A 25,539-nucleotide genomic window follows, 5' to 3' on the forward strand; every position below is an offset into this window, starting at 1 on the left:
TCAGACTCTCAAATGGAATTGATTGGGCTTATATAAATAACATTCAATTGCTTGGCCCAACCTCTCAATGGATAGAAATTTCTGTGAAATTTCAGTCCAAATGGACGTCTTTTTGAATCAGATGGAGCTCCATCTAAAAAATAACAGTTTAAAAATTAGTAGTTGGGCTTGAGTCAGAACCAAATGGAGACGTCTGTCTTCAGCACAAAGTTCATCCTAAGATGCATATAGGGACTTAATTGGATTTTTTTTTATATTTCTAGCCATCCCTTAGCCTCATACACTCGTAATATGTCCTAGGTTAGTCTAGTGACATGATATGTGTATAATTCGGTGCGATTACATATAAGTTCATGTGGAGGTATCCTAAGTCCTGAATTTATCTAAGTCTTGATCTTGACTTGATTTTCACATCTTATTGTACTTTGATCTTGATGCTCATGAGTCTTCTTGCACTTCATTCTTTATGTTCATCTTTGACTTAGACTTCATATCCATCATGGCTTGGTCTTGGCTTTGACTTGGGCTTAGGCATTGAGTTGAATTAGGTCCACTTGTTCTCATATTGAACTAAACAAACACAACTCAATATAGTCAGTAATTCATATTTGTCTTCATCAAAACAAATGGAAGTTTGCTAACATGACATTTCCCAACAAAAAAGAAAAAGAAGAAAAAGAAGAAGAATGCTACTAGACATAAAATTACCAAATAATTCTCATATAGGCAAGAGTGTATTCTACTAGATGACCTGCTTCGGTGCATCGTTCAATCTAGAAACAACTAGGCACAAACTAATTATCCAATCCCATGAAAAGTTAGAGCACATTCTAGTAAGGGAAACACTGAAGAAGAAGAAGAAGAAGGAAGAAGATTGCTACTAGACATAAAATTACCATCTAATTCTCATAAAGGCAAGAGTGTATTCTACTAGATGATTTGCTTCGGTGCATCTTTCAATCCATAAACAATTGGGCACAAACTGATTATCCGATCCCATGAAAAGTTAGAGCGCATTTTAGTAAGGGAAACACTTTGGCACTTGTTGACCAAAATGCCATCAAGAGTGTGTTCTACTAGGTGAAACAATTTAACGCTCCAGCCTATAGTTGTATTCCAATGTAATCACGCACGAAATGATCTTCCCATGCCATGAAAAGATGGTAAGTGTATTCTAAAAATTTCAAAATGTAGTTGCATCTAGATTCAATTAGGCACAAAATGATCATCTCATCCCCATGAAAAGGTAAGAGTACATTTTTTTGGGTGATTTGTGATCATCTCATCTCTGTAAAAATGCAAGAGTTCGATGTTGGTTGGTAATCTTGTAAAGAACGTGGTTACCTCTGCTGGTCCCACGACTAACCAACTTCCACATAATTCGGCCACTAAGGATATTGGCTCTTTTGAACGGTTTGAAAAGCTTCATGAGAGGCCCTGTGGGGCCCTGCTGAGTTCGGTTATAGTGGAAGACTCTTCTACACAACAAAATTCGATTAGATTAGAAGAAGTTGCATTGGACGTGAACTCTAGTTTGGAGCTTCAAGTGAGGTCATGCGGGGCCCAACAGAATTTGAATAATTTTGAAGCAGCTTCTTTGGCTATGGACTCTAGTTTTGAAATTCAAAACTCCTTTGATGCGGCAAAGTGTTTTAATTCAATTGGTAAACTTCCTTTGGGGAGTTCACTAGTGGGACCTACAGATAAGCTCGAAAGTGGTTCGGCCAGTCCATTTGAATTTCAAAAAGTGCTTGTTACAGGTAAGAGTTCCAAGCAAATTGGAAACTCTTCTTTGGGGTGTTCATTGTTGGGACTTAAAGTTGCAAATATTATTAGAAGTTCGGCCAATGAAGGAACTAGGGAGGATGATTTGGACTATTGTGGAGCCCATCAGAATTCGGCCAGGTTGGAGAGTTCAGCCAATGATGGAACTTTGCAATTGAAAGTAATTCTTCCATCTTCGTCTTCGTCTATATTAGTGTGGGCTGAAGATTCTTCTTGTCGGAAGCCTGGTCATTCGAAGAAGGCTCACACAGTGAAAAAAGTAGTAACAAGTAAAAAGGGTTTTATGACAGAAGAATTCAAGAAGGTAGATACAGCTTTAGAGAAAATATTTATAATGCATAAGAGCCTCCCATTGGGAGAGGATAGTGCTGCTATGTAACTATTGCTATGAAGCTTTTTTTAAAGATCTTGATTTGGATGCATCTAAACGTCTTAGATATCGTTTCTGATGGGTTAGTTGTTGTCAATTATGAGTAGGAACCAGTGAGGAAGGGTGTATTGGGGGCAACTGTTGTTGCGAGTGAGCAAGGTAGGTACTAATTGCTGTATTTCTTTTTTTTTTTCTTCTTTTCGTTATAAAATGACCCTTTTAGCGAAAGAAAAAAAAAGGTGGCCTACTTCAATGGGTAATCATACATGCACAAAATGATTACTTATCCCCTAAAAAAGCAAGAGCATCTTGTTCAACAAAAGATTAAAGGGTGTGCACAACCAATTTCTAATTTTTATCCTAAACCAACATTCCCATTATTCTTCTTTCAAATGGAAAAGTATCATCTGCTATACATAATAGTGCACTTATATGCCAAACAAGTAGCTGAACAAATTTTAAAATTTTAAAATATTAAAATTTTAAAAGTATTTAAAAATTTTTAATTCAGGATTGTTAGAGTAGTAAGATCCATACTTCTCAGTGGAGAAGTCATAGGTTTGACCCTTGCAGGTGACAAAGCTCCCCCATGAGGATGTAATCAAGGTGCGCACAAGCTATCTCGGATGAACCTCAGATACCAAAAAATAAATTAAATTCAAAATTAAACCTTTAATCACAACCTTCTATTTGGCATATAAGTGCACTATTGTGCAAAACAGAGACATATGTGCACAAGAGATGAATTTTTTTCCCTTTCAAATTATCATCAATATAATTGTGGAAAAAAAAAAAAGAAGAAAGGAGATAAAGAGGAAATAAAAATTCGTCTTTTATGATTCATTCACCTTCCCTTTGATCTGACCCACCATTTAATTCTTTCCTGTTTAATGTCTTGACGTTACGATGTAGGTGGGTTCGTTTTTTTCCTCATATTAACTCTCTCTCTCTCTCTGCGTGGAAGTTGCACTCTGTACTCCATTGATACAATCAATGGAGCATCGCAAGTGTTGCAGAAATCACAGGGATAATTGAATCTACCCTTCAACTCATCCTCCTGTTTTGTTCAGTGTTTCTTTCTCTGCTGTTCCTGCAATTCCTCTTTCCTAACTCTACTCCTTATGGTCCCCAAATGAATTCTGGGTTCTGGGTTCTGGGTTCTGGGTTCTTTTCTCTCACACTCCACCAAAAGGACAAGCCATGGAGATGAACAACATAATAGACTTAAAACAAAGAAATGCAAAGAATCAAGAAACCCCATAAAGAATAAAGCAAAAACAAAAATTGGGCAATCTTTCTGCAATCCTTTCTCATGAAATTATTTACAAGAAATGAAAAACCAGACACGATCGATGATGATGGAGAAACTCTTAAACAGAGGAAACGATAACATTTGAGATGTCGTAAGGTAATAAGGCAAGAGCCATGAGAACTACCAAAATGATAACCGGCGTTAGAAGCAGCAGAAACGGCGGCGGCGGCAGCGGCGGCAACATCAGTGGTAACAGCAGCAGCGACACCGTCAGTGCCAAAAGAATGAGTACCGAACCGAAACTGAAAAACCTCTTCATCAACTTCTTCCTTCTTCTTCTTCTCCTCTTCTTCCTCTTCGTCCTTGATGAAATGAATATGATTCTGGAAACGTAATGGCATTAAAAACCCCACATTTTCTCTGTTTCTCGCAGAGATTTTCTCAATTCTGAATCCCAATCCGGCTTCGTCTGCGCCTTCCTGACAGATTCTTGCGGATTTAATCAACAATAGAAAGATCTCTCTCTCTCTCTCTCTCTCTCTCTCTGTCTCTCTGTCTCTTCTCTCGGAAACGAGGTTCGGAGGAATTTGCTTGTTTATATAACAAAACTTAGAGAGAGAAAGAGAAAGAGAAAGAGAGAGAAAATCTGAAGGGATTATTTGACGGAGATGGATAACGGCGAAGACCTGTCAGTCACGTCAGCAGTAATAGTTACCTTATGAGGGGGATAGGATTGCGATTATTACGGAAGTGGGATGGCAATTTTGACTTTTACTCAAAAGAAATGGCAAATTTGACCCAAACCTGCCAAACTCTCTGAACCCAAATTTTGAATTTTTTTTTCATTTTAGGGATTTAATAGTGGACTTGATGATTCATGGCTGCTATCTAATGTTGAAAACCTAAAAAATTGACCTGAAAATTACTCTTCTTTGATACCATTTCTCTCTTTGGAAGAGGGACCCTATGGGTAATCATAGATTTGTTCATTGCATTTGGAACTTTGAACAAGACCTTCTTACGTGTGGTCATTTTCAATTTTGCCATCTCTTCATTAGTCAAACCAATTAAATCAAAATTTTGATTTAATTTGTTTTAACGAGAAAGAATGATGTGTTGACAGACAAGCAATGTAAAATGATCTTTGTTATTCTTCTTGAAGATAAAAAACGTTTATTTCGTTGATATCCTGTATCATGAGTTTGTAGGGGTCGTGTTCTTCAACAGAGAATTTTCTCGAGGTTAAAATCATAGTCATGAAGTGGTAGGTAAGAAAAGGTTAATTTTTAAAAGGTGAATTTTTTGGTCAAGAGTTATGTTACCTTATCGTATAGAGCCTACGCTTGCATATAGTTTATGAGAAGTTACATAAGGGCTTGTTTGATTACATAAATCCAGAGATTTCAAATCTCTGGATTCACAAATGAGAGATTTATACCCATTTGGTTGTGTGAATCCCTGGATTTATGAATCTAGGGATTCATTTTTTTACACTAAAAACGTGAATCTATAGATTTATGGGTATGAGGTAAAATCCAGAGATTTTGCCCCTACTATAAAAATACTAAACATTTGAACTATGACTCTATAAATGTTTTTTCAGGATCAATCTACGGATTTCATTCCAAAGATTCAGGCTAGCGAAACAGTTAATTTTATGAACCATGACTCCATAGATTTGAAATCTATAAATTTGAGGCTTTTCAAAGGAGCATGATATTTTTTTAATTAATTCATAAAATATTTAGTAAGATACAACCAAAACAATTTTAATTTTTCCAAAAAAAAAACAAAAAATATATTTATTATTATTTTGTAAAATTATTTTAACATATTTAGTTAGAAATCATATCAAATTAGCCCAGGAATGTACAATGAACTAGAATTATAAATTCTTTTGGAAAAAAGAAATCACTATAAATGTTAATAAATTTTTAATGATGATATGTAGCAACAACTCTTGGATGTTCTTTCTTACTTAAATTTCATAGTTAGCCAAAATGGAACACACATTCTTTACTTCCTAATTACTACTCGTCTGTAGCTGATTTCATGACGAACCCGCTAACTAATGGGTTGGCGTTCTACTGACATGCATGATATGTCCATACTCGTAAGACACAAAATAGAAAAATCGAATCCAATAACATATATACTCCATTTTTACTCTATTTATACATATTTTTTTTGATAAAAAAATCATTCTATTAAAAATCAAAGATTACACTCCTGCCCTCTAGGTAACATTAATAGAGAAATAGAAATTGGAGAGAGTGATATAAAGGTTGGCTTGACCATTGAAGGTGGACTCAAATGAAGTCATGAATGCATTTCCCTTGGTAAGTCACTTGGAGGCTGAGCAATGCATGAATCAAATTAATCAATCTTTCCAAGAAAATTCTAGCAGGACCATATGAGGAAAATTAAATTATGCATGTGTGTTAATTCACTTATTCATGCTTGGAGGGCTAAGATAATTCAATATAAAAATTATTTTGACTGTAAAATTAGAAATAAATCTACTGTATCATTTGGAAAAAGAAAAAAAAAAGGAAATTGTAGTGTCTTGATGGTGGCTTCTACACATATGAATTATGTGAGATGTAGTCGTCCATGGAAAATGCAGTTTTTCTGTGTAAAACCATTCAAATTTGGTGTTTTTCTCATCATGTTTCCTTCCAATATTTCCTTTTGGTGAAGTGTTCCCTTCCAACTTCCCCTAATCTTTTTTTATGGTTAAAGTAAAAGTTGAATATATGAAACTTTAGACCAGAATGATAATCCACTTGGAAGCTGATTTTGGAGTTTCTTGCTTCAAAAACCAAAAATTTGGTTGAAAATCATTTGATAAACATGTTTCATTTCTGGTGACTTTGGAAACAGAAATTGAAATTTATGCCTACTTACGTGTCAAGAAGCAATTTTGACAAAACAACTGTTCATTTGTTTCTTGGAACAAAAAATTGATAGCACAAATTGTAACAGGGTTATAATGGTCATTTACCATGTAAAGATAAAACGTAAAAACTTTCACAATGTTTTAGGGTCTGTTTGGTTACATGAGTCTAGAGATTTTAAAATCTAGACATTTCAAATCTATCGAGTCATAATTCATAAAATTAACTGTTTGGTTAACTTTAATCTGTGAAATGATATATGGGGATTTATCCTGAAAAACTGTTTGGTCAACATGATTTTTGTGAATGCACAAATGTTTAGCGCTATTATAATGGAAGTGAGATTCAGAGATTTCACCCCATACCCATAAATCTACAGATTCACGTTTTTAGTGTAAAAAGATGAATCTCTAGATTTAAGGCCTGTTTGGTTACATGAGTCTGGAGATTTCAAATATATGGAGTCATAATTCATAAAATTAACTATTTGGTTGTGGAATAAAATCTGAGAATTCATCCTAAAAAATCATTTGGTTTATGTGATTTTTGTGAATACGCAAATATTTAGCGTTTTTATAATAGCAATGAAATCTCTGGATTTCACCCCATACTCATAAATCTACAGATTCACATTTTTAATGTAAAAATGTGAATCTCTAGATTTCATCAATCCAGAGATTTTCACAAGCAAACGGGTATAAATCTCAGATTTGTGAATCCAGAGATTTCAAATCTCTGGATTCATGTAACCAAACATGCCCTTAATGAATCTAAAAATTTTCACAACCAAACGAGTATAAATCTTGCATTTATGAATCCAGAGATTCCAAATCTCTAGATTAATGTAACAAATTGGTCCCTAATTAAGCTTTCAGCTCTGTGGATGTGCTTCTAGTATGGTAGTGACAACTTTCTATGTAGACACAATAAGTTCAAGGAAGTCATGGGTTTGAACCTCCGCCCCTACCACGCATTTCCCCGAGACCAGTGGGCCCCAGTCGCTATAATTGATTGATGATGACAAAAAAAAGAAGCTTTGAGCTCTGAAAAATGTAACTTTCTCAAGCGTATTAGTGTACTGTCTGGTACATTATGTGAAGACACTAAAAAATATAATTTGGATCCTCTCCTAAGAAGTGCTTTGTTACGGAATGTCCAATTAGTTATAAGATTCAGTTACATGTAATATTTTAATTTTAAGAATAGAATAAATTCAATAAATGCTCGAAGATTAAAATATTATACATAACCGAATCCATCCTCTCTCTAAGGGCCTGTTTGGTTACATGAGTCTGGAGATTTCAAATATCTAGAGATTTGAAATCTATAAATTTTAAATCTATGGAGTTATAATTTAAAAAATTAGATGTTTGGTTGTGGAATGAAATTTGTGGATTCATCCTAAAAAATTATTTGATCGACGTGATTTTTGTGAATGTGTAAATGTAAAGCTTTTTTGAAATCTCTGGATTTCACCCCTTACCCATAAATCTACAGATTCACGTTTTTAGTGTAAAAATGTGAATCTCTAGATTTCATGAATCTAGAGATTTTTACAACCAAACGGGTATAATTCTTAGATTCATGAATCTAGAGATTTGAAATCTCTGGATTCATGTAACCAAACAGGCCCTAAGTCTAATCCATCTGCTCGAAAGTTGAAGTTTGCAAGGCAATATGGTAGGATCTTATTTACCAAGGCAACAGGCCTTAAGTCTAATTCATGAATCTAGAGATTTGAAATCTCTGGATTCATGTAACCAAACAGGCCTTAAGTCTAATCCATCTGCTCGAAAGTTGAAGTTTGCAAGGCAATATGGTAGGATCTTATTTACCAATAATGTTACACCAAATTCAATGTATTATTTTTTCGTCCAATCAAATTCAATGTATTCTACTTGGCTTAGTTGACTTGGGTTCTCAGCATCAATCCAAAATTCCATAATTGGGTTGGACCGGGTTCTAGTAATTAAATTGCTTTTCACGTGTTAGAATTTCTTTTGTAAAATTTCTAACCAAAAATTCTTTAAGGTGTGTCAGTTGTTATGGACACTTTGTCAAAGTAGAAACCAAAATAAGAATCTAAAGAGAGAAAATTACAACTCAAAGGCAGCCAATAAATTAGGCAAGGCTTTGAATGAGGACATTGGTTATGAATTAAACTTGGTTGAAGAAGAAAGTAGCAGGTGATACATGCATATATAGAAATTCTCCTTTCATGGCTAGCTCTCTTATTTTGAAGAAATGAAACAATACATGCATGTATAGAAATTCACCTTTCAATGGTTTTCTCTCTTGTTTTGAAGAAATGAAACAATGGTGTATTGCATTTGTAACATAAATCATATGAAGTTTTACGTTCAATTCATTAAGAAAAATAAAAAAGGGGTGAGGAATAACAGTTCAAACTTGAATCCTCTTTGATCTTATTGTTTCTACATAAAAACCTACCACCATTGTATCTAACGTGTGTCACCCTCTAAATACTCGTGGCCATCTTTTTTCCATTGTGACGCCATTGGTTTGCAAAAATTATTGGTGAAGAATCCTTTTTATTCTTAGGACTTGTTCATACTAAGGAATCCTTCTTTCTAAAAGAAAGAATTGAGCTGTTCATGCTAGTTTGCACACATTCGACTAATCCTCAAGAGGGTAGTTGGCATATATAATAAGGGAGAAACCCGACAAGGAGATCTGATCTCTTGACCTCTCAGTTATGCAACCCAACCCCTAGGGTTTACTAAGGTTCTCTTTAATTAAACCCAACAACCCAGAAGAAAAAAAATACCCCAAAGAATAGTTTTTTTCTGGGTAAATCCAAAAAAGTAGTTGAGTTTAAATTTTGTATCCACAAGAGTATCGATTAGAACAGATTCTTAACCATTCATTGGACAAGATTCTCGCACCTCATTACAAATTCCATTCACCTACCAGGTCAATGATCAAAGGGAAATTAAAAAGAAGCATTTTTTTTTCTGCAAATGAGGAAATCTTAGTCTTTCACAAAGCAGTCATAGGTCTTCTTCAGCTCATATATATATATATATACTTGCTAATCTTAATTAATTAAGTGCAGGCCAAACAAAAGAATAATAACAACACAGTACAAGTACCTGTAAACTATATATTAAAAGATAAAACAGCATCTAATCAGATTATTAATTCATATTATGATCAGGTTCAGATGATTCTGGACATGAAAAAACATATTTTGTGGTCTACCAGTATCTGGTTCAAAGCAGTCGCCATGCTTAACCCATTTTTAATCTCTACGTGAGTTTCACTTGTTGAATTGGTTGATATATTTAAACTTATGTAACCAAACACAAGTTGCCACAGAAGCATTGATAAACTTCTCTGGGTTTTATTTATGAAAACTTTTTGTCTTTGCTTCTTTCTCCATTTACACTTCGTCTGAGACTGTTTCTAACCTATAATATATTATCACCAAAGAACACTTTTTGCCTACTTCTGTCACACTTTCTTTTATTTTAATTTTTTGGGAATCTGTTTCTTATTAACAGCATGTAAGGAAATTTGACTGAAATGGATTCTATAAATCAAGTTGGTTATGATAATCATCATTAGAAACATAAAATATATTGAACTAATCATATCTCTTGACTGTTTATGTTATTAATTAAAAGCAGATCATTTGTGAAAGGGACATTGAAAAAAACATTCTTAATCACATCAATCTGCAATATCTCCTTCTTAGTTTAAAAGGTAGGCAAAGACTGATATAATTAGACATCTCATATAGATGCAAATCCCAAAAATGATCTTTACAGCTTAGGCAAATCATTTTTTTTTTGTTTGTGTAACTGATAAATAAATCCAGTCTTTGAGTACTTGTGTGTTTTGACTGCCAATTCTATCAGGATCTTGACTAGTCAAATGTATTTTTTTTAGCTATTTCAAAGCTACTCCAGTGTTTGGGAGAACATAAATTTCTTGGATACCAATTTTTGGGAGAACTGATAGTTGATGAATTCGAATTAGTTATAAATTATGTATTCTTGACCATTTTCAATCTAGTTATATTTTTTAGACAACTGATACTTGATTTATTGGAATTGTCAAATTAATTAGTATAGTCTTGTTGTAGTTGTATTCCCCCAAACAAGGGAGGGGGGGAGGCGGAGGGGGGGGGGGGGGGGGGGGGGGGGGGGGGGGGGGGGGGGGGCGGGGGGGGGGGGGGGGGGGGGGGGGGGGGGGGGGGGGGGCGCGGGGGCCGGGGCGGGCGAGGGCGGGAAGGGGGGGGGAAGGGGGGGGGACGCGGGGGGCGCCCCCCCCCCCCCCCCCCCCCCCCCCCCTGTTCCCCCCCCCCGGGGCGCCCCCTTTTGCACCCAAATTTCTTTCCATGGTTGTATAATATATAATAGTATGTATACTTTCATGGTTTTGATAAAAATGTGTAGATGTGATAGCCATAACAACAGTCAATATGTTATCTGTGATCAAATAGAAATTTCAAATTCTCATGTCATTCTCCATGATTTGGTTTGGGTACATAAAGAGATCTTTCAATTTCTTTGTTGATATCCTAACTTTCGATTCTTATAGATTAAAGCTATTCAAGAGTTGATGGCTGGATCAATTGCACTTTATTTCTATTCACTCAGTCGTATCCACTAATAGGTTTTTTCATGATGCATATTTTTCACAAATTTGATATCTATTGTAAAAAAAAGAAATGACAAATGAATTCTCCCCAAAACAAATGAATTCATGTTACAAGAATGAAGATGTAGATTACTAAAATTAGAGGGAGAAAAACAATTATTAGAAAAGAGGCTTTCATGAGAGGGAGGTTGAAACTGCAAATCTCCATCAATCCAAATTTAAAATAGCAAGTCATTATAGAAACCCAAAAACAAATTGAAACTTCTTTGTCCATGTCATTGGAATTAAGAAAGATGAAAAAAAGGGGTGTAAGGAATTGCTAAGGAGAAAATCTTTTGGCAATCCTAGGGGCTCCAAAGCCAAAATACTAGAGTTTGGATAAGCCTTTTAAAACCCTAACCTATCCCTAACTCTCCTAGTAGGCCTTGACTCAGAGTTAGAAAAATCCAATCCTAACCCACCCTTAAGGAAGAGATTGAACAACTGTAATTAGCCCTGATTATGGAGTGGGAGAAGGAAAAGGCATGAGATAGCTAAGTTAAAAGAAGAGGAAAGAGGAAGGAAGGAAAAAAAAAAAGGCGAGAAAATGAAATAAGAATCAAAATTGGGGTTAGGATAAGCCAATGCTAGCTTGAGGCTTCGACCTTCGCCTTGTCGGCCTTGCACCTAAGGCCACAATTCCCAAATGTCTATAGTCCATCTCAGCCTAGATATCTCAACCGAGGCCCCGTTCGGGCATAGGGAGCGTTGAGGCCATTGGGCAAACGTGCATGCTACAAATTAATATGTTTATCCAATTATGAGAAATCATGGATGTGCTTATGGCATAGTAGGGACGACCTTCTATATAGAAACTTTAAGACTAAGGAGATCTTGAATTCAAACATTTAACCCTCAAAAACCTTCCCATCCCCTCTCTTATCTCCACAAAATAGAGAGGTTTCCCACTAAGTATAATTAAAAAATTATATAATATGAATTTTCTTTTGTGGTATTGATATAATTAACAATATATCTTTATAAGACAGCAAAACCTTAGCAAAATGGATTGGGTTCTCATGCATTATCATTTCCCAAACGATGGTGTCACCTAGATTTGTCACCACTCGTTAGTGTTGTGGACCTGTGGTAGACCCGGAAATGATGCCTCTCTATATTCACCTTCTTTTGTCTCAACACAAGGGATTGTTTGGCTCTTTTCTGTTCTCTATGAATAAAATCCAAAGAGAGAGAGAGAGAGAGAAAGACTGTAAAGAAAAGGCTTTTGTGTCTAGAAGCAACGAATGAAGAAAATATCATAAAAATCTCAGAGCAGTATGTAATGACGATAAGGATGACACCATGAATGAAGCTTTTTGGTTACGTTTGCATTTCTTTTATTGTAAACTTAAAAGATTCTAAGTACAATGAATTTGAACTTAAAATCTCTTAAACGTCTACGTCTTTCCCTTTTCTTTTCTTAAGCAAATTAAAAAAAAAAAGTCGGTGAGAGTTGCAGCAAAGACAGAAGAATTATTATAATGCATGAAAGATGAACATCAACAAGTGAAAGAAAGGGAGATGTTTCTACCCATTTCCAGTCTCTATTTCTACTGAAAATGGCTGCAACCTGCTGCTTCGTATATCAACTTTCTTTAATCAGTTCAGGCTAAGGTGTCAATTTAGTATCAAAACCGTATATCATAATTGAAAGTGTCACTATGAAACCATACTGTTTCGAGTCGTTTTAAAAGGAGCACCGTGAGCATGGTATGATACAGTAATTGTTTTGGGTATGGCACGTATTGACCGTATGTACAGAAACCTTACACGGCATAATGGAAAAAAACTCATAAAACCATACGGTTTCAAACTGTTCTAAAAATGGTACCTGAAAAGGTATCCATTGTGATATGAAACATCAACATTTTTGAATACGATATCAATGATATATGTACTAAAAGTTTGAAAGCATACCACTATACAAATTTGATTGTGCAATGGTTCTAGCATGAGTCTAATATCTTCTACTTTTTCAGTAGGAATAGGACAAGTTAGCTAGATTGTATGCATGAACATCCAAGGGGATATTTTGGGGGATGGAAGCAAGTTTGGCTTTATGGTCCTGTTGTCCCAAAAAAAAAAAAAAACAGGACCATTGCGCGAAGCAGCACGAATCTATATGACAACATTCAAGACCGATGGTGGTGAGGGGAACGTTTCTGACGATCAAGTCATTGGAAAGCAACAGGTTGTAGTGAGACCCTACGAATTGTAGAGCCTAGAGAATTGGGAGTGAGTTGTGAATGCCTACCTTTTGTGATGAACTGCTAAGATTATGTAGTTGTTAGGGGATTACCTTAATTGTTGGATTGATCATGCACGGCCACATCTTGGTCGTCCAATGTAGGGCAACCCCGCTCGGAGTGGTGTTCGAGTTTCATTTGAATTTGGTAAGTGGTCTTCCGTTATGGTCGGTTACCATATATCCAAGATTCTGCATTGAAGGTTTTGGAATGCTTGGTGGGGCTGTCGGAGTATTTCTTATGGGATTCAACCATTCTCCATCTTGGTTTGAGGCCGAGTTTAACCACACTCGGTTGGTCCAACCGGTACTTGTTTGGTCCGCCCTTGTCAGGTCACAAGTCCAAACTAGACCTGTAAAAAATATCGGATTCAAGTCGGATATACCACTCCCCAAATTTGAATATGATAAGCAAAACCGCTATCCGAATCGGATCCAATAACTGACCAAAATTTATAGAAGGTATCCGAATTTGAATTCCGAACTTTATTGGATATTCGATAATAATCCGATCCAATAAACTATCCGATTATTGAGTGTTGATGTCATTTTTGTTAATTTATGATTTCAGATTTTCGATTTTTTATTTTCCAATTAGCAATTTCTAGTTTCCAAATCTGATTATCAACCTTTCTTAGAGGGGGAAAAAGTGTTTAATACCTTACTCTAACATAATAAATTTGTATCCGGATATTATCTTATCCGATAAGCAATTATCTGAATCGAAATCTAGTTGCTTATTAGATGGATCCGGATATTTTTCAATAAGAAAATTTTCGGATTTGGACACCCTTAAACGAATACAAATGCGAATTTGATGATGGATTTCAACTACCCATTTATAGGTCTAATCCAAACCCATCTTGGCTTGTGATAAGCCCTAACAAGGAATCGTCTCAAAATTTTGACCCTAAAGGTAGGTTAAGGCCAAGTCAGGTTGGCTTTGATTAAGGTCAGAGCTAGGTTATGGTTGGAGCATTAGAGTAGGACTGGCCCAACACTACCCTATTACCTTGTAGTGTATTTTTTTAAGGTAACAATATGGAATTATCCACTATTTTACTTTTTAGTGGTTGTAATCAAGGTTTGGATCATAGTCAATGTTAAGATCAAGTTTCTAACTTCACCCATTCCGGTTTCGATCCGTAAAGAACAAGATGAGGGTTAAGTTTTTGTTGTTCCAAAATCTAACTTGTGACCCAACTGGTTCGTTCCAAGATCAAACCTGGTCCCTGGTTCCTGGAAAAACAAGAAAAGTGAGAGTGGGCCACCTTTGAGGATGGGAAGCCACCTCCAATGATTAAGTCAAATCCTATTGAACATAAATCCTCGTATGAAGAGTAAATGCTCCCAAGAGACGAAGAAGGAATGTCTTCTTGGGTAGTTGCGTGGAGGATAATAATCAAAGTTAATGCTCTTGAATCTTACCCCATTTGTGGAGAGTGTTAATATATATATATATATATATATATATATATTATTATATATATATATTACTCCCATACCTCTGTGATCGTGGAGGTGTTGCTTGCTATCGGTGGATTTCAAAAGTAGGGCGGCGATTGCTTGGGGGACATGGCTTGATCAGCAAGCTAAACCCTAATCTTCCCCAAGAAGCTTTCACAGTTGTACATAATCCCACCGAATAAAGAGATCAGGTTATTACTGACATAGATGTGACAGCAAGTCCAATCTTCGGTAGAGAAAACGGTAGGATGTGGTATTCGAGTAAATGGTGGGCGAATTAGAAACTTCCTGACTGTTAATGTGCATTTAATAAATCTCAGGGCATTCAATACTAAAATTAATGCGCTGATTGACGTTTGAGAGACATGCGCAGAGTTCTCTGGCAACGTTACTTTGTCTGAGAAGTGGCTTGTCAAGTACCTACTAAGAGGTTAGCCAAGAAGCTTCTCAGGACAGTTGGTTGTCACTAGGAAGCGCTCTTCTCAACAATCTCTCTATTGAGAAGTGCCTCATCGGAAAGTCCCTTATGAGACCAAAGAACCAAGATTTAATGAACTAGGATTGAACCAAAGCATGTATTTGGTTGGTTCACCTGGGCCCATAGGTTTTAGCCAGACATCCATAACAATTTCTAACCTGAACTATTTAGATAATTGCGTCAAACTATTTAGATATAGATTGGATTTACTCATCTTGGCTTGTGATAAGCCCTAATAAGGTATGTGTCAAAAATTTTGACCCAAGATAGGTCAAGGCCAGGTCAGGTTGGCTTTGATTAGGTCAAGCTGGTTATGGTTGGAGCATTGAGTAGGGGCCCAACCCTTTACCTTGTGTGTATTTTTTGGTACGTGTGGAATTATCCACTATTTCTTTTTAGTGGTTGTGTCGGGGGTTTGGATCATAGTCAAGGTTAAGATCAAGTTTCTAACTTCACCCATTCAGGGTTTCGATCTGTAAAGACAAGATGAGGGTTAGGTTTTTGTTGTTCCAAAATCTAACTTGTGACCCACCGGTTTGTTCCAGATCAACCTGGTCCTTGGTTCCGAAAATATGAGTGAGGTGGGCCACCTCCGGGACGGGAAGCCACCTCCATGTTAAGTCAAATCTTGTTGAAATAAATCCTCGTATGGAGAGTATGCTCCCGCGGAGGATGTCTTCTTGGTAGTTGCTTGAGTATATCGAGTTAATGCTCTTGAATCTTACCCCATTTGTGAAGAGTGTTAATATATATATATATATATATATATATATATATATATATATATATATATATATATATATATATATATATATATATATATATATATATATATATATATATATTGCTCCCATACCTCCGTGATCATGGAGGTGTTGCTTAGCTATCAGATTCATGGATTCCAAAAGTAGGGCGGCGATTGCTTGGGGGACATGGCTTGATCAACAAGCTAGACCCCAATCTTCCCCAAGAAGCTTTCACAATTGTACATAATCCCACCGAATAAGGAGATCAGGTTATCACTGACATAGATGTGACAGCAAGTCCAATCTTCGGTTGAGAAAATGATAGGATGTGGTATTCGAGTAAACGGTGGGCGAATGAGAAACTTCCTGACTGTCAATGTGCATTTAATGAATCTCAGGGCATTCAATACTAAAATTAATGCGCTGATTGACGTTTGAGGGATATGCGCAAAGTTCTCTGGCAACGTTACTTTGTTTGAGAAGTGGCTTGTCAAGTACCTACTAAGAGGTTGGAGCTTCTGGGCGGTTTGTCTTGGGGCTCTTCTCCATCTCTCTTTGAGGTGCCTCATCGGTGCCTTATGAGGCCCGACCAGATTTAATGACTAGGACTGACCAGCATGTTTTGGTTGGTTCCCGGGCCCATAGGTTTTGCCAACATCCATCATTTCTCCGACTATTTAGATAACTGTGTCAAACTATTTAGATATAGATTGGATTTACTCATCTTGGCTTGTGATAAGCCCTAATAACGTATGTGTCAAAAATTTTGACCCTAAAGATAGGTCGGCCGTCGGTTGGCTTTGATTAGGTCGCTAGGTTAGGGTTGGAGCTTTGAGGAGGTTGGCTCCTCCCTTTCCTTGGTGTATTCTTTGGTAACTATGGTTATCTATTATTTTATTGTTTAGTGGTTGTAATCAAGGTTTGGATCATAGTCAAGGTAAAGATCAAGTTTCCAACTTCACCCATCGGGTTTTCATCGAAGACAGATGAGGTTAGCTTCTTGTTCCAATCGACTTGTGACCCAATTGGTTCGTTCCAAGATCAAACCTAGTCCTTGGTTCTTGGAAAAACAAGGAAAGTGAGAGTGGGCGGCCTCTGAGGACGGGAAGCCACCTCCAATGATTAAATCAGATCCTATTGAACATAAATCCTCGTATAGAGGAGTTGCTCCCAGATGACCCAACTGGTTCGTTCCAAGATCAAACCTAGTCTTTGGTTCTGGAGTGAGAGTGGGCGGCCTCGGAGGATGGGAAACCACCTCCAATGATTAAGCTAGATCTTGTTGAACATAAATCCTCATATAAAGGAGTAAATGCTCCCAGATGACCCAACTGGTCGTTTGAAGATCAAGCTTATCCTTGGTTCCGAACAGGAGTGAGAGTGGGCTCTGAGGACGGGAAACCACCTCCAATGATTAAGTCGGATCCTGTTGAACATAAATTCTCATATAGAGGAGTAAATGCTCCTAGATGACCCAACTAGTTCGTTCCAAGATCAAACCTAGTCCTTGGTTCCTGAACAACGAGTGAGATGGGCAACCTCTGAGGACGGGAAGCCACTTCCAATGATTAAGTCAGATCCTGTTGAACATAAATCCTCGTATAGAGGAGTAAATGCTCCCAGATGACGAAGAAGGAATGTCTTCTTGGATAGTTTTTGGAGAGTAATAACCAAAGTTAATGCTCTTGAATCTTACCCCATTTCTGAAGAGTGTTAGTAAATATATTGATCCCATACCTCTATGATCGTGAAGGTGTTGCTTAGCCATCAGATTCATGAATTCCAAAAAGAGGGTGGCGATTGCTTGGGAGACATGGCTTGATCAACATGTTAAACCCCAATTTTCCCCTGGAAGATCAAGTTTTCACTGACATAGATGTGACAGCAAGTCCAATCTTCGGTAGAGAAAATGGTAGGATGTGGTACTCGAGTAAACGGTAGGCGAATGAGAAACTTCCTGACTGTCAATGTGCATTTAATGAATCTCAGTGCATTCAATGTTGAAATTAATGCGTTGATTGACATTTGAGAAATATGCGCAGAGTTCTCTAACAACGTTACTTTGTCTGAGAAGTGGCTTGTCAGGTACTTACTAAGAGGTTAGCTAAGAAGCTTCTCAAGACAACTGGTTGTCACTAGAAGTTGCTCTTCTCAACAATCTCTCTGCTGAAGAAGTGTCTCGTCGAAAAGTGCCCTATGAGGCCAACGAACCAAGATTGAATGAACTAGAACCGAACCAAAGCATCAACTTGATTGGTTGACCTAGGCCCATAGGTTTGAGCCAAACATCCATTATAGTTTCTAACCTGAACTATTTAGATAATTGGGTCAAACTATATAAAGTTTCCCTTAAAAGTCGATTATGAGCTAAATGGCTTAACTAGCGAACTAAACACAGATTTCAAACAATGACTTTGTCCCCATTATATTTAGACAAGATTTATTCTTTTCTGCCGACAAGAAAGTTGTTAAATTATTTTATGTTTTTTTTTTTTTTTTTTTTTTTTTCTGGTAATAATTATTTTATGTTTTCAAAGATTATATAGAACTACATTTTGTGAAATTCTATGTACAAGGCCTTGAAATTGGTCTTCAAACCAAATCTTAGAAGAGAAAGAATGAAGATAAGCCAATTTGTCAACGAATAGCACCGACATGTACGGCTGAGAGTTATCTATTGAAAACATTTGCCGCAAATCTAGACTCTGCAAATTAAACAGAATTCATGGGACAACAAAGCTATATATATATATATGCTGTCTCAAATAGAGTTTCATGACTCATCACACCTATTCTTTAAAGATCATTGATTAGCTTTATATAGCTAAACACAACCAGGAAAAAAGAAGAGTTGAAGAATGGAATTCAACCTAAACATGAATGGAAGCTTCCATCATTCAAGTTCATGCATTCATATTGCTCCTCTCTCTCTCTCTCTCTCTCTCTCTCTCTCTCTCTCCAATAATGTGCATTATGAACCCTAGGGAGACAAGTTTGGGTTGGTTAGATTGAGAAAGATCTGAGGTTTCTAAGTTCAATCTTTGATATGGGGAAGGGAATGGCAACACATGACTTGTTGTTTAAAAAGCTTTTTCATGCCCATCTTTCCTTAGGCAAGAGGACCTATTTTCTCCTAATTTGCCGCCCCACTTGATGTAGAGCCTCAGCATTCTTAAGGTAAAGTTGTGGGTGGCTTTGAATTTAGTAATGTAATAATTGTGTTCAGAGTAATCAATGGGCTGCTTCAGTTCATACATGCCTTAGTGTGTGAGGTCAAGTGTTCGAATTTCTAAAAAGAAAAAGTTCTTCATAACTTTAAAAGCTTTGGCTGATTGTGTGAGCAACTATTTTTGGCCTTTTCCCCCCCTTGTTGGATTAGGGTTTTCTTCCTAGTCTATTGTAAGTATCTTAGAGATATCAACAATTTGTTTTCGATTTAGGTTTGAAATCATTAAACCAAAAACACAAACCATTAATTAACATAATTGATTTCGGTTTTTGGATTGGGTGCAGTTAAGGTCGATCCGGGTTTGGTTTGAGCTAACGGTTTGGGTTCAGGTTGGATTAGTTTTGAGACTATTACCAACCCATTGTCAAACTGTTTCATCCTGTTTCAAATTAAAAGTTATAGTTGAGTCATGAATCTTTCCTCCAGGGCTTAAGGCCCAGATAAAAGACTCTTCAGCATTGTGGATTGTTTCTTCTACTACTTTTTATAGTGAGCTTGCCCATAGTCATAGTTTCTTTTTTCTTTTTTTTTCTTTTTCTTTTTTTTTAAATCCTATCAAAACCCCCTGATATGTGATATGTGATGGAGATGTGTGAGGGAACCATAGACATCTACCCTATCGGATAACTATTAAAATCAAGAAATACACAAAGGGATCAAGAGTCCTTTAGATCAAAGGATCAATATTACTTTATTAACTACATGAAGAACCCAACTGGGCAACCATAATTATCTCAAGGTGTGGTTCATATCTTGTTGAGTTTTGCAAGAACAAAAACAGTGACTGAAGTAATTCCTGGGATAAACAGTTCATTAGGGATCAAAGATGGGATCACAGCTTGCTTAACTGCTAATGCAGTAGCTGGAACACCAAAGATATAAAAGAGAATATCTTTTGCTCCAATCCCAGTAACCTCTGTACCAAGTATCACACTTCTTAAGATCTTTCCAAACTCTTCCTTAGTCACGGGCAAGGGATTGCCTTCACTGTCTTTCTTGGGGTGGTGGTGTTTCTGCAAGAAAAATTAATTTTCTTTGAGAGAATAGTTCAAAAGAAGATTTTAAAGCATTGAGATATCTATAAATTGATTATCAAAATGGTCATAATGCTCACATCAAATTCTTCTTTAAGTTTGTCAGTGCTTGGAACTCGAAATTGTGTGTTTCCAAGCTTCTTGTTGATCTCACTGTCATAGAACCTTTGAAAATTTAGTAGGGTTGGGCATAATATATAAAATAAGAGATGTTTCACAACAAGGGCTGCAATAAGGTTAGTTTGGGTCAAGTTTTCTAAGATCTTAGCCTCAGCTTTAACCTGGGGATCTGACTAAGTTAGCTGATCTTATTTGGCCTTGAACATAGGATGAGAAGAGAAGACAGGCAGAGGTGAAGCCACGATTAAACATGGGGTTCCACAATTACCTTTACCTTCAAAAATTTTATCTAATTTTTAATATTAAAAAAAAAAATTATTCAATAAGGGGCCAAGTGCTGAAATTTCTCACTAGAAAGAGAGCCAAATAAATCTAAAAAAATAAAATATAAAAAAAAAAGGTTATAAGGGTTTTTGTTAAGAAATTGAAAAAAAAAAAAAATCACCCCTGGCTCTGGGGGAGCTCCACCTCTGAAGGCAAGGCCAGGCTAGACTCCATCTGAGGCCTGAAGCCTGGCCCAACCCAAATCTAGTCCGATTCTGACATGGGCTTGGACCGACAGGCTAACCTAGGACCCCTCGTACTAGAGGATGGTATGACTTGCAACTTGGAGTGTGATTTCTATGCTCCCCGAGTGAATAACTCTCGTTTGGTCTCCCCCTTCTACCATGTATTTAGAACAGGAGCCACCAAGTCGGTGTTCAAAGGTGAATTCCTTCCGAAATATTTGGTGGAAGAGGTGTTGAGGGAGGATTGATTTCAGCAATTTCTCCCTTAGGAGAAAAAAAAAACAAAAAAAAAAGAAAAGAAGCACAATGGCCCATAAAAATGGGTGAAGAGAAAATTGAAATCATCCTTGAAATTTTAGTGTGATAGTTCAGAGAGAGAGAGATACTCGATAGTTTCACAAACTGCTTGGTAGAAGTCTGCCATATTGTCAAGTTTATTGGAAGGATCACAAAAATAGCGGTTGTAGCAATCTTCTATTATGGGTCCAATTTCCTTTGCCTTCTTTTCTTCGGCACCTGTACAGAAAAAAGAAGATTAAAGCTAGCCAATCTAAGAACGTTAACAGAAATCTTTCAACAAATAAACAAGCTTCTGCATGTAAACTTATCACAGAGAGAGAGAGAGAGAGAGAGAGAGAGAGAGAGGAGAGAGAGAGAGAGAGAGAGAGAGAGAGAGAGATACCTGCTGCTAATGTCTTCATGGCTTGCCCCATCTTTGCTTCTGTCACTGTGTGCTTTTGTTGGTGAGGTTAGTGAAAGTATGGTGGGTTCTTCACCATTCTGATAAGATTTATATAAAACTTGAGACCTAGAGCTGATTCAAAGAATGCAAGAGTGTATTGCAAGAGAACCAAAACATGATCATCTAGTGAAGAATGCAAGACTGCATTGCATTCCTTAGACACGAAGCATGGTTTGAGGGAAAGAAGAATTTCAAGAGGACGTGAAGAAAGATTCTCATTCTCAAAACTACTAAGGAAGCAATTTAGATACCCTTTATTAGATATTATAATTAAGGCCTTACTTCAGAGTCTGCCTTCACGTAAGGAAGCAATTCAAGATTCCTATAGCTATTTCACCCTCTTCTCTATAAGATTGGAATATACACTGGTGTAACTGTACATATTTGAGTGTATAATTTATCTGTTTTGAGATCGTCCGCTAAGCATGTTGGGTTTGAATATGTCTTGTATTTTGCAACTTCATATAATTAGGGTGTGATTGTGATTGTAATATTTGGAACCGAATTTGGTCAATTACTTGTTCAAGAGGTAGAGTTCTAATTATATAGAGATTAGAATATTGAGTTCTACAATAAATATTGTCCGTCACTATGCTTGAAGAATGAGGGGATTTGAAGGATCCCTCGGTTTTTATCCAGCCAGTTGAAGGTGAGTTAGAAATGCCAGAGTTAGAGTGGACTGCAGTCTTTACTAATATCTGGACTATGCTACTGACAATCGAGGCACTTGAAGATGCCCACGGAGCGGAAGCCTTGATACACTTTGATGATAATAAGGTTGATGAGGGTTTCGGCTTAGAGGCGTTATTTTCTTCAAAGCCTTCAACTTAAATTAAATTAACATGATCCTTATCAGTGACGGATCCAAAGAGGAATCGGACCTTTATGCTGACTCTATGTGATAACATAGGAAAAAGAACAAGCAAACGATAGTACTTTATAAGGTTGAGAGTGTTGTAGATATGTTTTTTCAAGAAATAGTGGAATCTCTTTTTTTCTTCTAGGGTAGATTTAGGCAATTTTACCTCTTAAATCTTTTGTCATTGGTGTATCCAGCTAGCTCAAAACCATATCCTATGCGACTTTAGTGGTCATCCCTTTTAAGTTTGACATTTTTAAACCGACCTTGTCACTATCCTAATTTTGAGAAAGTTTTAAGAGTTTGCCTAAGAAAGTATTATCACATGCATGGCATTTCCGCCTCCTGCATTCACTTAAGTTAGCCCATAATGTGCACCGCAATTTACACACCCCGATATTTTATAAGTTTCAACACTTGATTAAGAACATCATCCATCATCCCCTTTCTTTATGGCTTTCTAGTTACCCTTGAATCTAATTCGGAGAGTTCCTTTTTCACATAGGTTGGGTGTCCATATAATTTATACCTTAAGAAAAGTCCATTCCTTCATATAAATTCTCCTTAGTGATTCAAGGCTTTTGTCTAAAACCATAGTCACATGCACTATTTTCTACCTAAAAGATAATGTTCCTTACAAGCCTTATTTATTTTGGACCAGAGATTCAACTAGACAAGCTTACACGCACTTCGAATACATCTTCAATGCAACTTTTATATATAATTTAGATGTACATACAGCAGAGCTCCACCCTATGCTCGAGGAGATTCAAGCTCTTGACCTCATACCATGAGACATCGATCTTTTACAAACTAAGCCAACTCCTTCAAGTTTACAGCCTTATGAAATGTATGAACCAATTCATTTTGTAAATCATGGCACCAATTATATTGATTCCAACATTAATAACACAAACAAACAGTTGTGGATAATACCATATAAAAATAAGAAAAAAGGTGTTCATATCTTCTTCAGTTTTGCAAGGACGAAGACAGTGGCAGAAGTCACACCAGGAATGAACACTTCATTAGGAAGGGGTATTGGCATCAAACTTTGCTTGAGAAACAGTGATGTTATTGGAACACCAAAAATGAAGAAAAGCATATCCATTGCTTTCCCATTAGGTCCTGTTTTAAAATTTGCATACTGGAAGATCTTTGGCAATCCTTTCTTAGCTATAGGATTTTCATTGCGCTTGCTTTGATGGTTTTCTTGAAAGATATTCAGCAAACCAAACATAAAAGACACCACTTCCTTTGCTCCTGTTCCTGTAGCTCCTGTTTCAAAAATCACACGTAGTAGAATCTTTATGAACTCATCCTTTGTGAACTGTTCAGAGCTTTCTTTTCCTTTATGGCCTTCCTGTTAAAAGGAACAAAAATGAATTCTCTATTTCAGAAAGAGCAAACAAAGGAGCATTACTATAGAGAGAGAGAGGGGAGAGGTTAGGACATGAACTCTTCCTTGGTTAGATGTCTATCCTTTGACCAAAAAAATAAGTGTCTGCCACTGACTTTAGTTTGAATTTGTTCCTGCAAATAAAGAACCATTTCCATCTCACCAGTCAAGTATCAGCTTCAAACTGACTGACAAAGTGATAGAGTTTGCTTGATATAAAGTATTGGAATGTCTTTAATCTTGTTAGATTTACACCTGAACAAGTCTTTACAGATCACCAGATGGGATCTTTGTAAATTTTAACTCATTTTCAAGCCATTTGCAGTTCTTGTTTCAACCGGAAACTTGACAGTTATGGTACATGTGGATTAGATTCTTACCTTGAATACTTTTTCAAGTGTGTCGGTGCTTGGTATATGAAATTGTGTCTTGCCAAGTTTTGTGTTGATTTCTCTGCCAAGACAGCAAGATTGTTTCATGCAGTTGAAGATTAAGTCTCAACCAGACAGAGAAACAAAAAAGGACCACCCAAGAACTGGCTTGGTCTTCACAGCCTGCATTTGTGCCGCGTTTGTGTGTTTGTGTGTGAGACAGACAGAGAGAGAAAGAGAAAGAGAGAGAGATTACTCCATAGTTCGACTAATTGCATGATAGAAATCAGCCAAGTTGTGGATGTTGCTGGTGTCCGCAAACAAGCTATCATAGCATTGGTCTATTATGGGAGTAATTTCCTCTTCTTCTCTTCCTAGTGTAACATGAATAGAATTGAACAAAGAAGACTACATCAGAAAACTGAGATTAACCAAGTTGTTTCACAGGGAAAAGGAGGGGGGCGGGTTGTTGAACACACAGAGAGAGAGAGAGAGAGAGAAGTACCAGTCATTAATTTTCTTATGGCTTGACCCATCCTTCTGTTGTGAGGGTGTGGCAACGAAATTTGGCTATTAGTGAAAGGAAAGACCCAAAGGGATTTCTAAACTTGTTATGACTGTTTCATAAGCCAAAGATAGCTTTCCAAGTAGGTAAGAGCATAATCTATTTCTTAGATGATAAGCAATTTGAGGATAAGGTTGTGACCCCAAATATTCTCCATCTTTTTCCCCTTATTTTGGTAAGAAAAGTCCCTTCCAAGATAGAAAAAAAGCAAGGAAGGTCCAAGAATTCCCAACTACTTGGCCAACAACATTATATTGGAATAAAGTGTAACTTTGGGTTCAATTAATTTGTCATTCAAAAATTGATTAGTATCTGTTGTTTTCAGATTTTCATTTGTTACTAGACCATTGTTACGAGACCTAGAAGTTTCACTTTCAACATTGTATTCCGGTCATGAGTTGAAATTATCATCTGTTGAAACGTTGTTGAGGAATCTGCAAATGCACTTGAACGCTTGCTCTTACAATACTTCTTGAGAGCTGAAACGTACCAAAGGTACTTCCTTTAAGGTATTTAGACACCCTGCAGATTTGTGCAATACGGGTTCTACAGTGTCTTCACCCAAGATCAGTCAGCCCAACCTTTAAGGTTGCACCCCAAAAAGGTTACTTAAGGTGTATCAAGTAATGTTCACTACTTGACAGAACAACAACAGGGAGAGAGAGAAAGAAAGAGGAGGAGGAAAATCAATGTTCAGAATGAACACAAAAATGGGTTTATATAGAGCCCCATAGGCTGTGGGTGAAAGGGTAAGGTCACCTCTCTTTGTGAGGTTACCTTTCAGCTCAACTCCCTTCAGGAAGGTA

General features: G+C 36.8%; 2 protein-coding genes across 4 annotated transcripts; both read right to left on the reverse strand.

Annotated features, from left to right (window-relative positions):
* Positions 1–19,794: 19,794 nt before the first annotated feature.
* LOC149001961 (uncharacterized) lies at positions 19,795–21,666 on the reverse strand. The gene is made up of 4 exons (XM_089138457.1): positions 21,480–21,666; positions 21,184–21,313; positions 20,249–20,321; positions 19,795–20,147 (listed from the first exon to the last, which is right to left on the reverse strand). Exons 1-4 carry the CDS (start codon positions 21,508–21,510, stop codon positions 19,881–19,883), a joined length of 501 nt encoding a protein of 166 aa, XP_088994583.1. The 5' UTR covers positions 21,511–21,666; the 3' UTR covers positions 19,795–19,880.
* Positions 21,667–23,200: 1,534 nt separating this feature from the next.
* On the reverse strand, positions 23,201–24,739 carry LOC149001962 (uncharacterized). Of its 3 annotated transcripts, XM_089138417.1 has the most exons (5): positions 24,674–24,729; positions 24,425–24,542; positions 24,178–24,250; positions 23,852–23,931; positions 23,201–23,761 (listed from the first exon to the last, which is right to left on the reverse strand). In XM_089138417.1, exons 1-5 carry the CDS (start codon positions 24,702–24,704, stop codon positions 23,707–23,709), a joined length of 357 nt encoding a protein of 118 aa, XP_088994543.1. In that variant the 5' UTR covers positions 24,705–24,729; the 3' UTR covers positions 23,201–23,706. The 3 variants fall into 3 exon arrangements, with proteins under 3 accessions (XP_088994543.1, XP_088994542.1, XP_088994541.1); XM_089138416.1 differs by lacking the exon at positions 23,852–23,931 and having other exon boundaries at positions 24,425–24,538; positions 24,674–24,739; XM_089138415.1 differs by lacking the exon at positions 23,852–23,931.
* Positions 24,740–25,539: the final 800 nt, after the last annotated feature.

This window comes from Hakea prostrata, chromosome 10, assembly GCF_041222555.1.
Source record: "Hakea prostrata isolate BN-2017 chromosome 10, UWA_Hpros_2, whole genome shotgun sequence".
NCBI classification, from domain to species: domain Eukaryota; kingdom Viridiplantae; phylum Streptophyta; class Magnoliopsida; order Proteales; family Proteaceae; genus Hakea; species Hakea prostrata.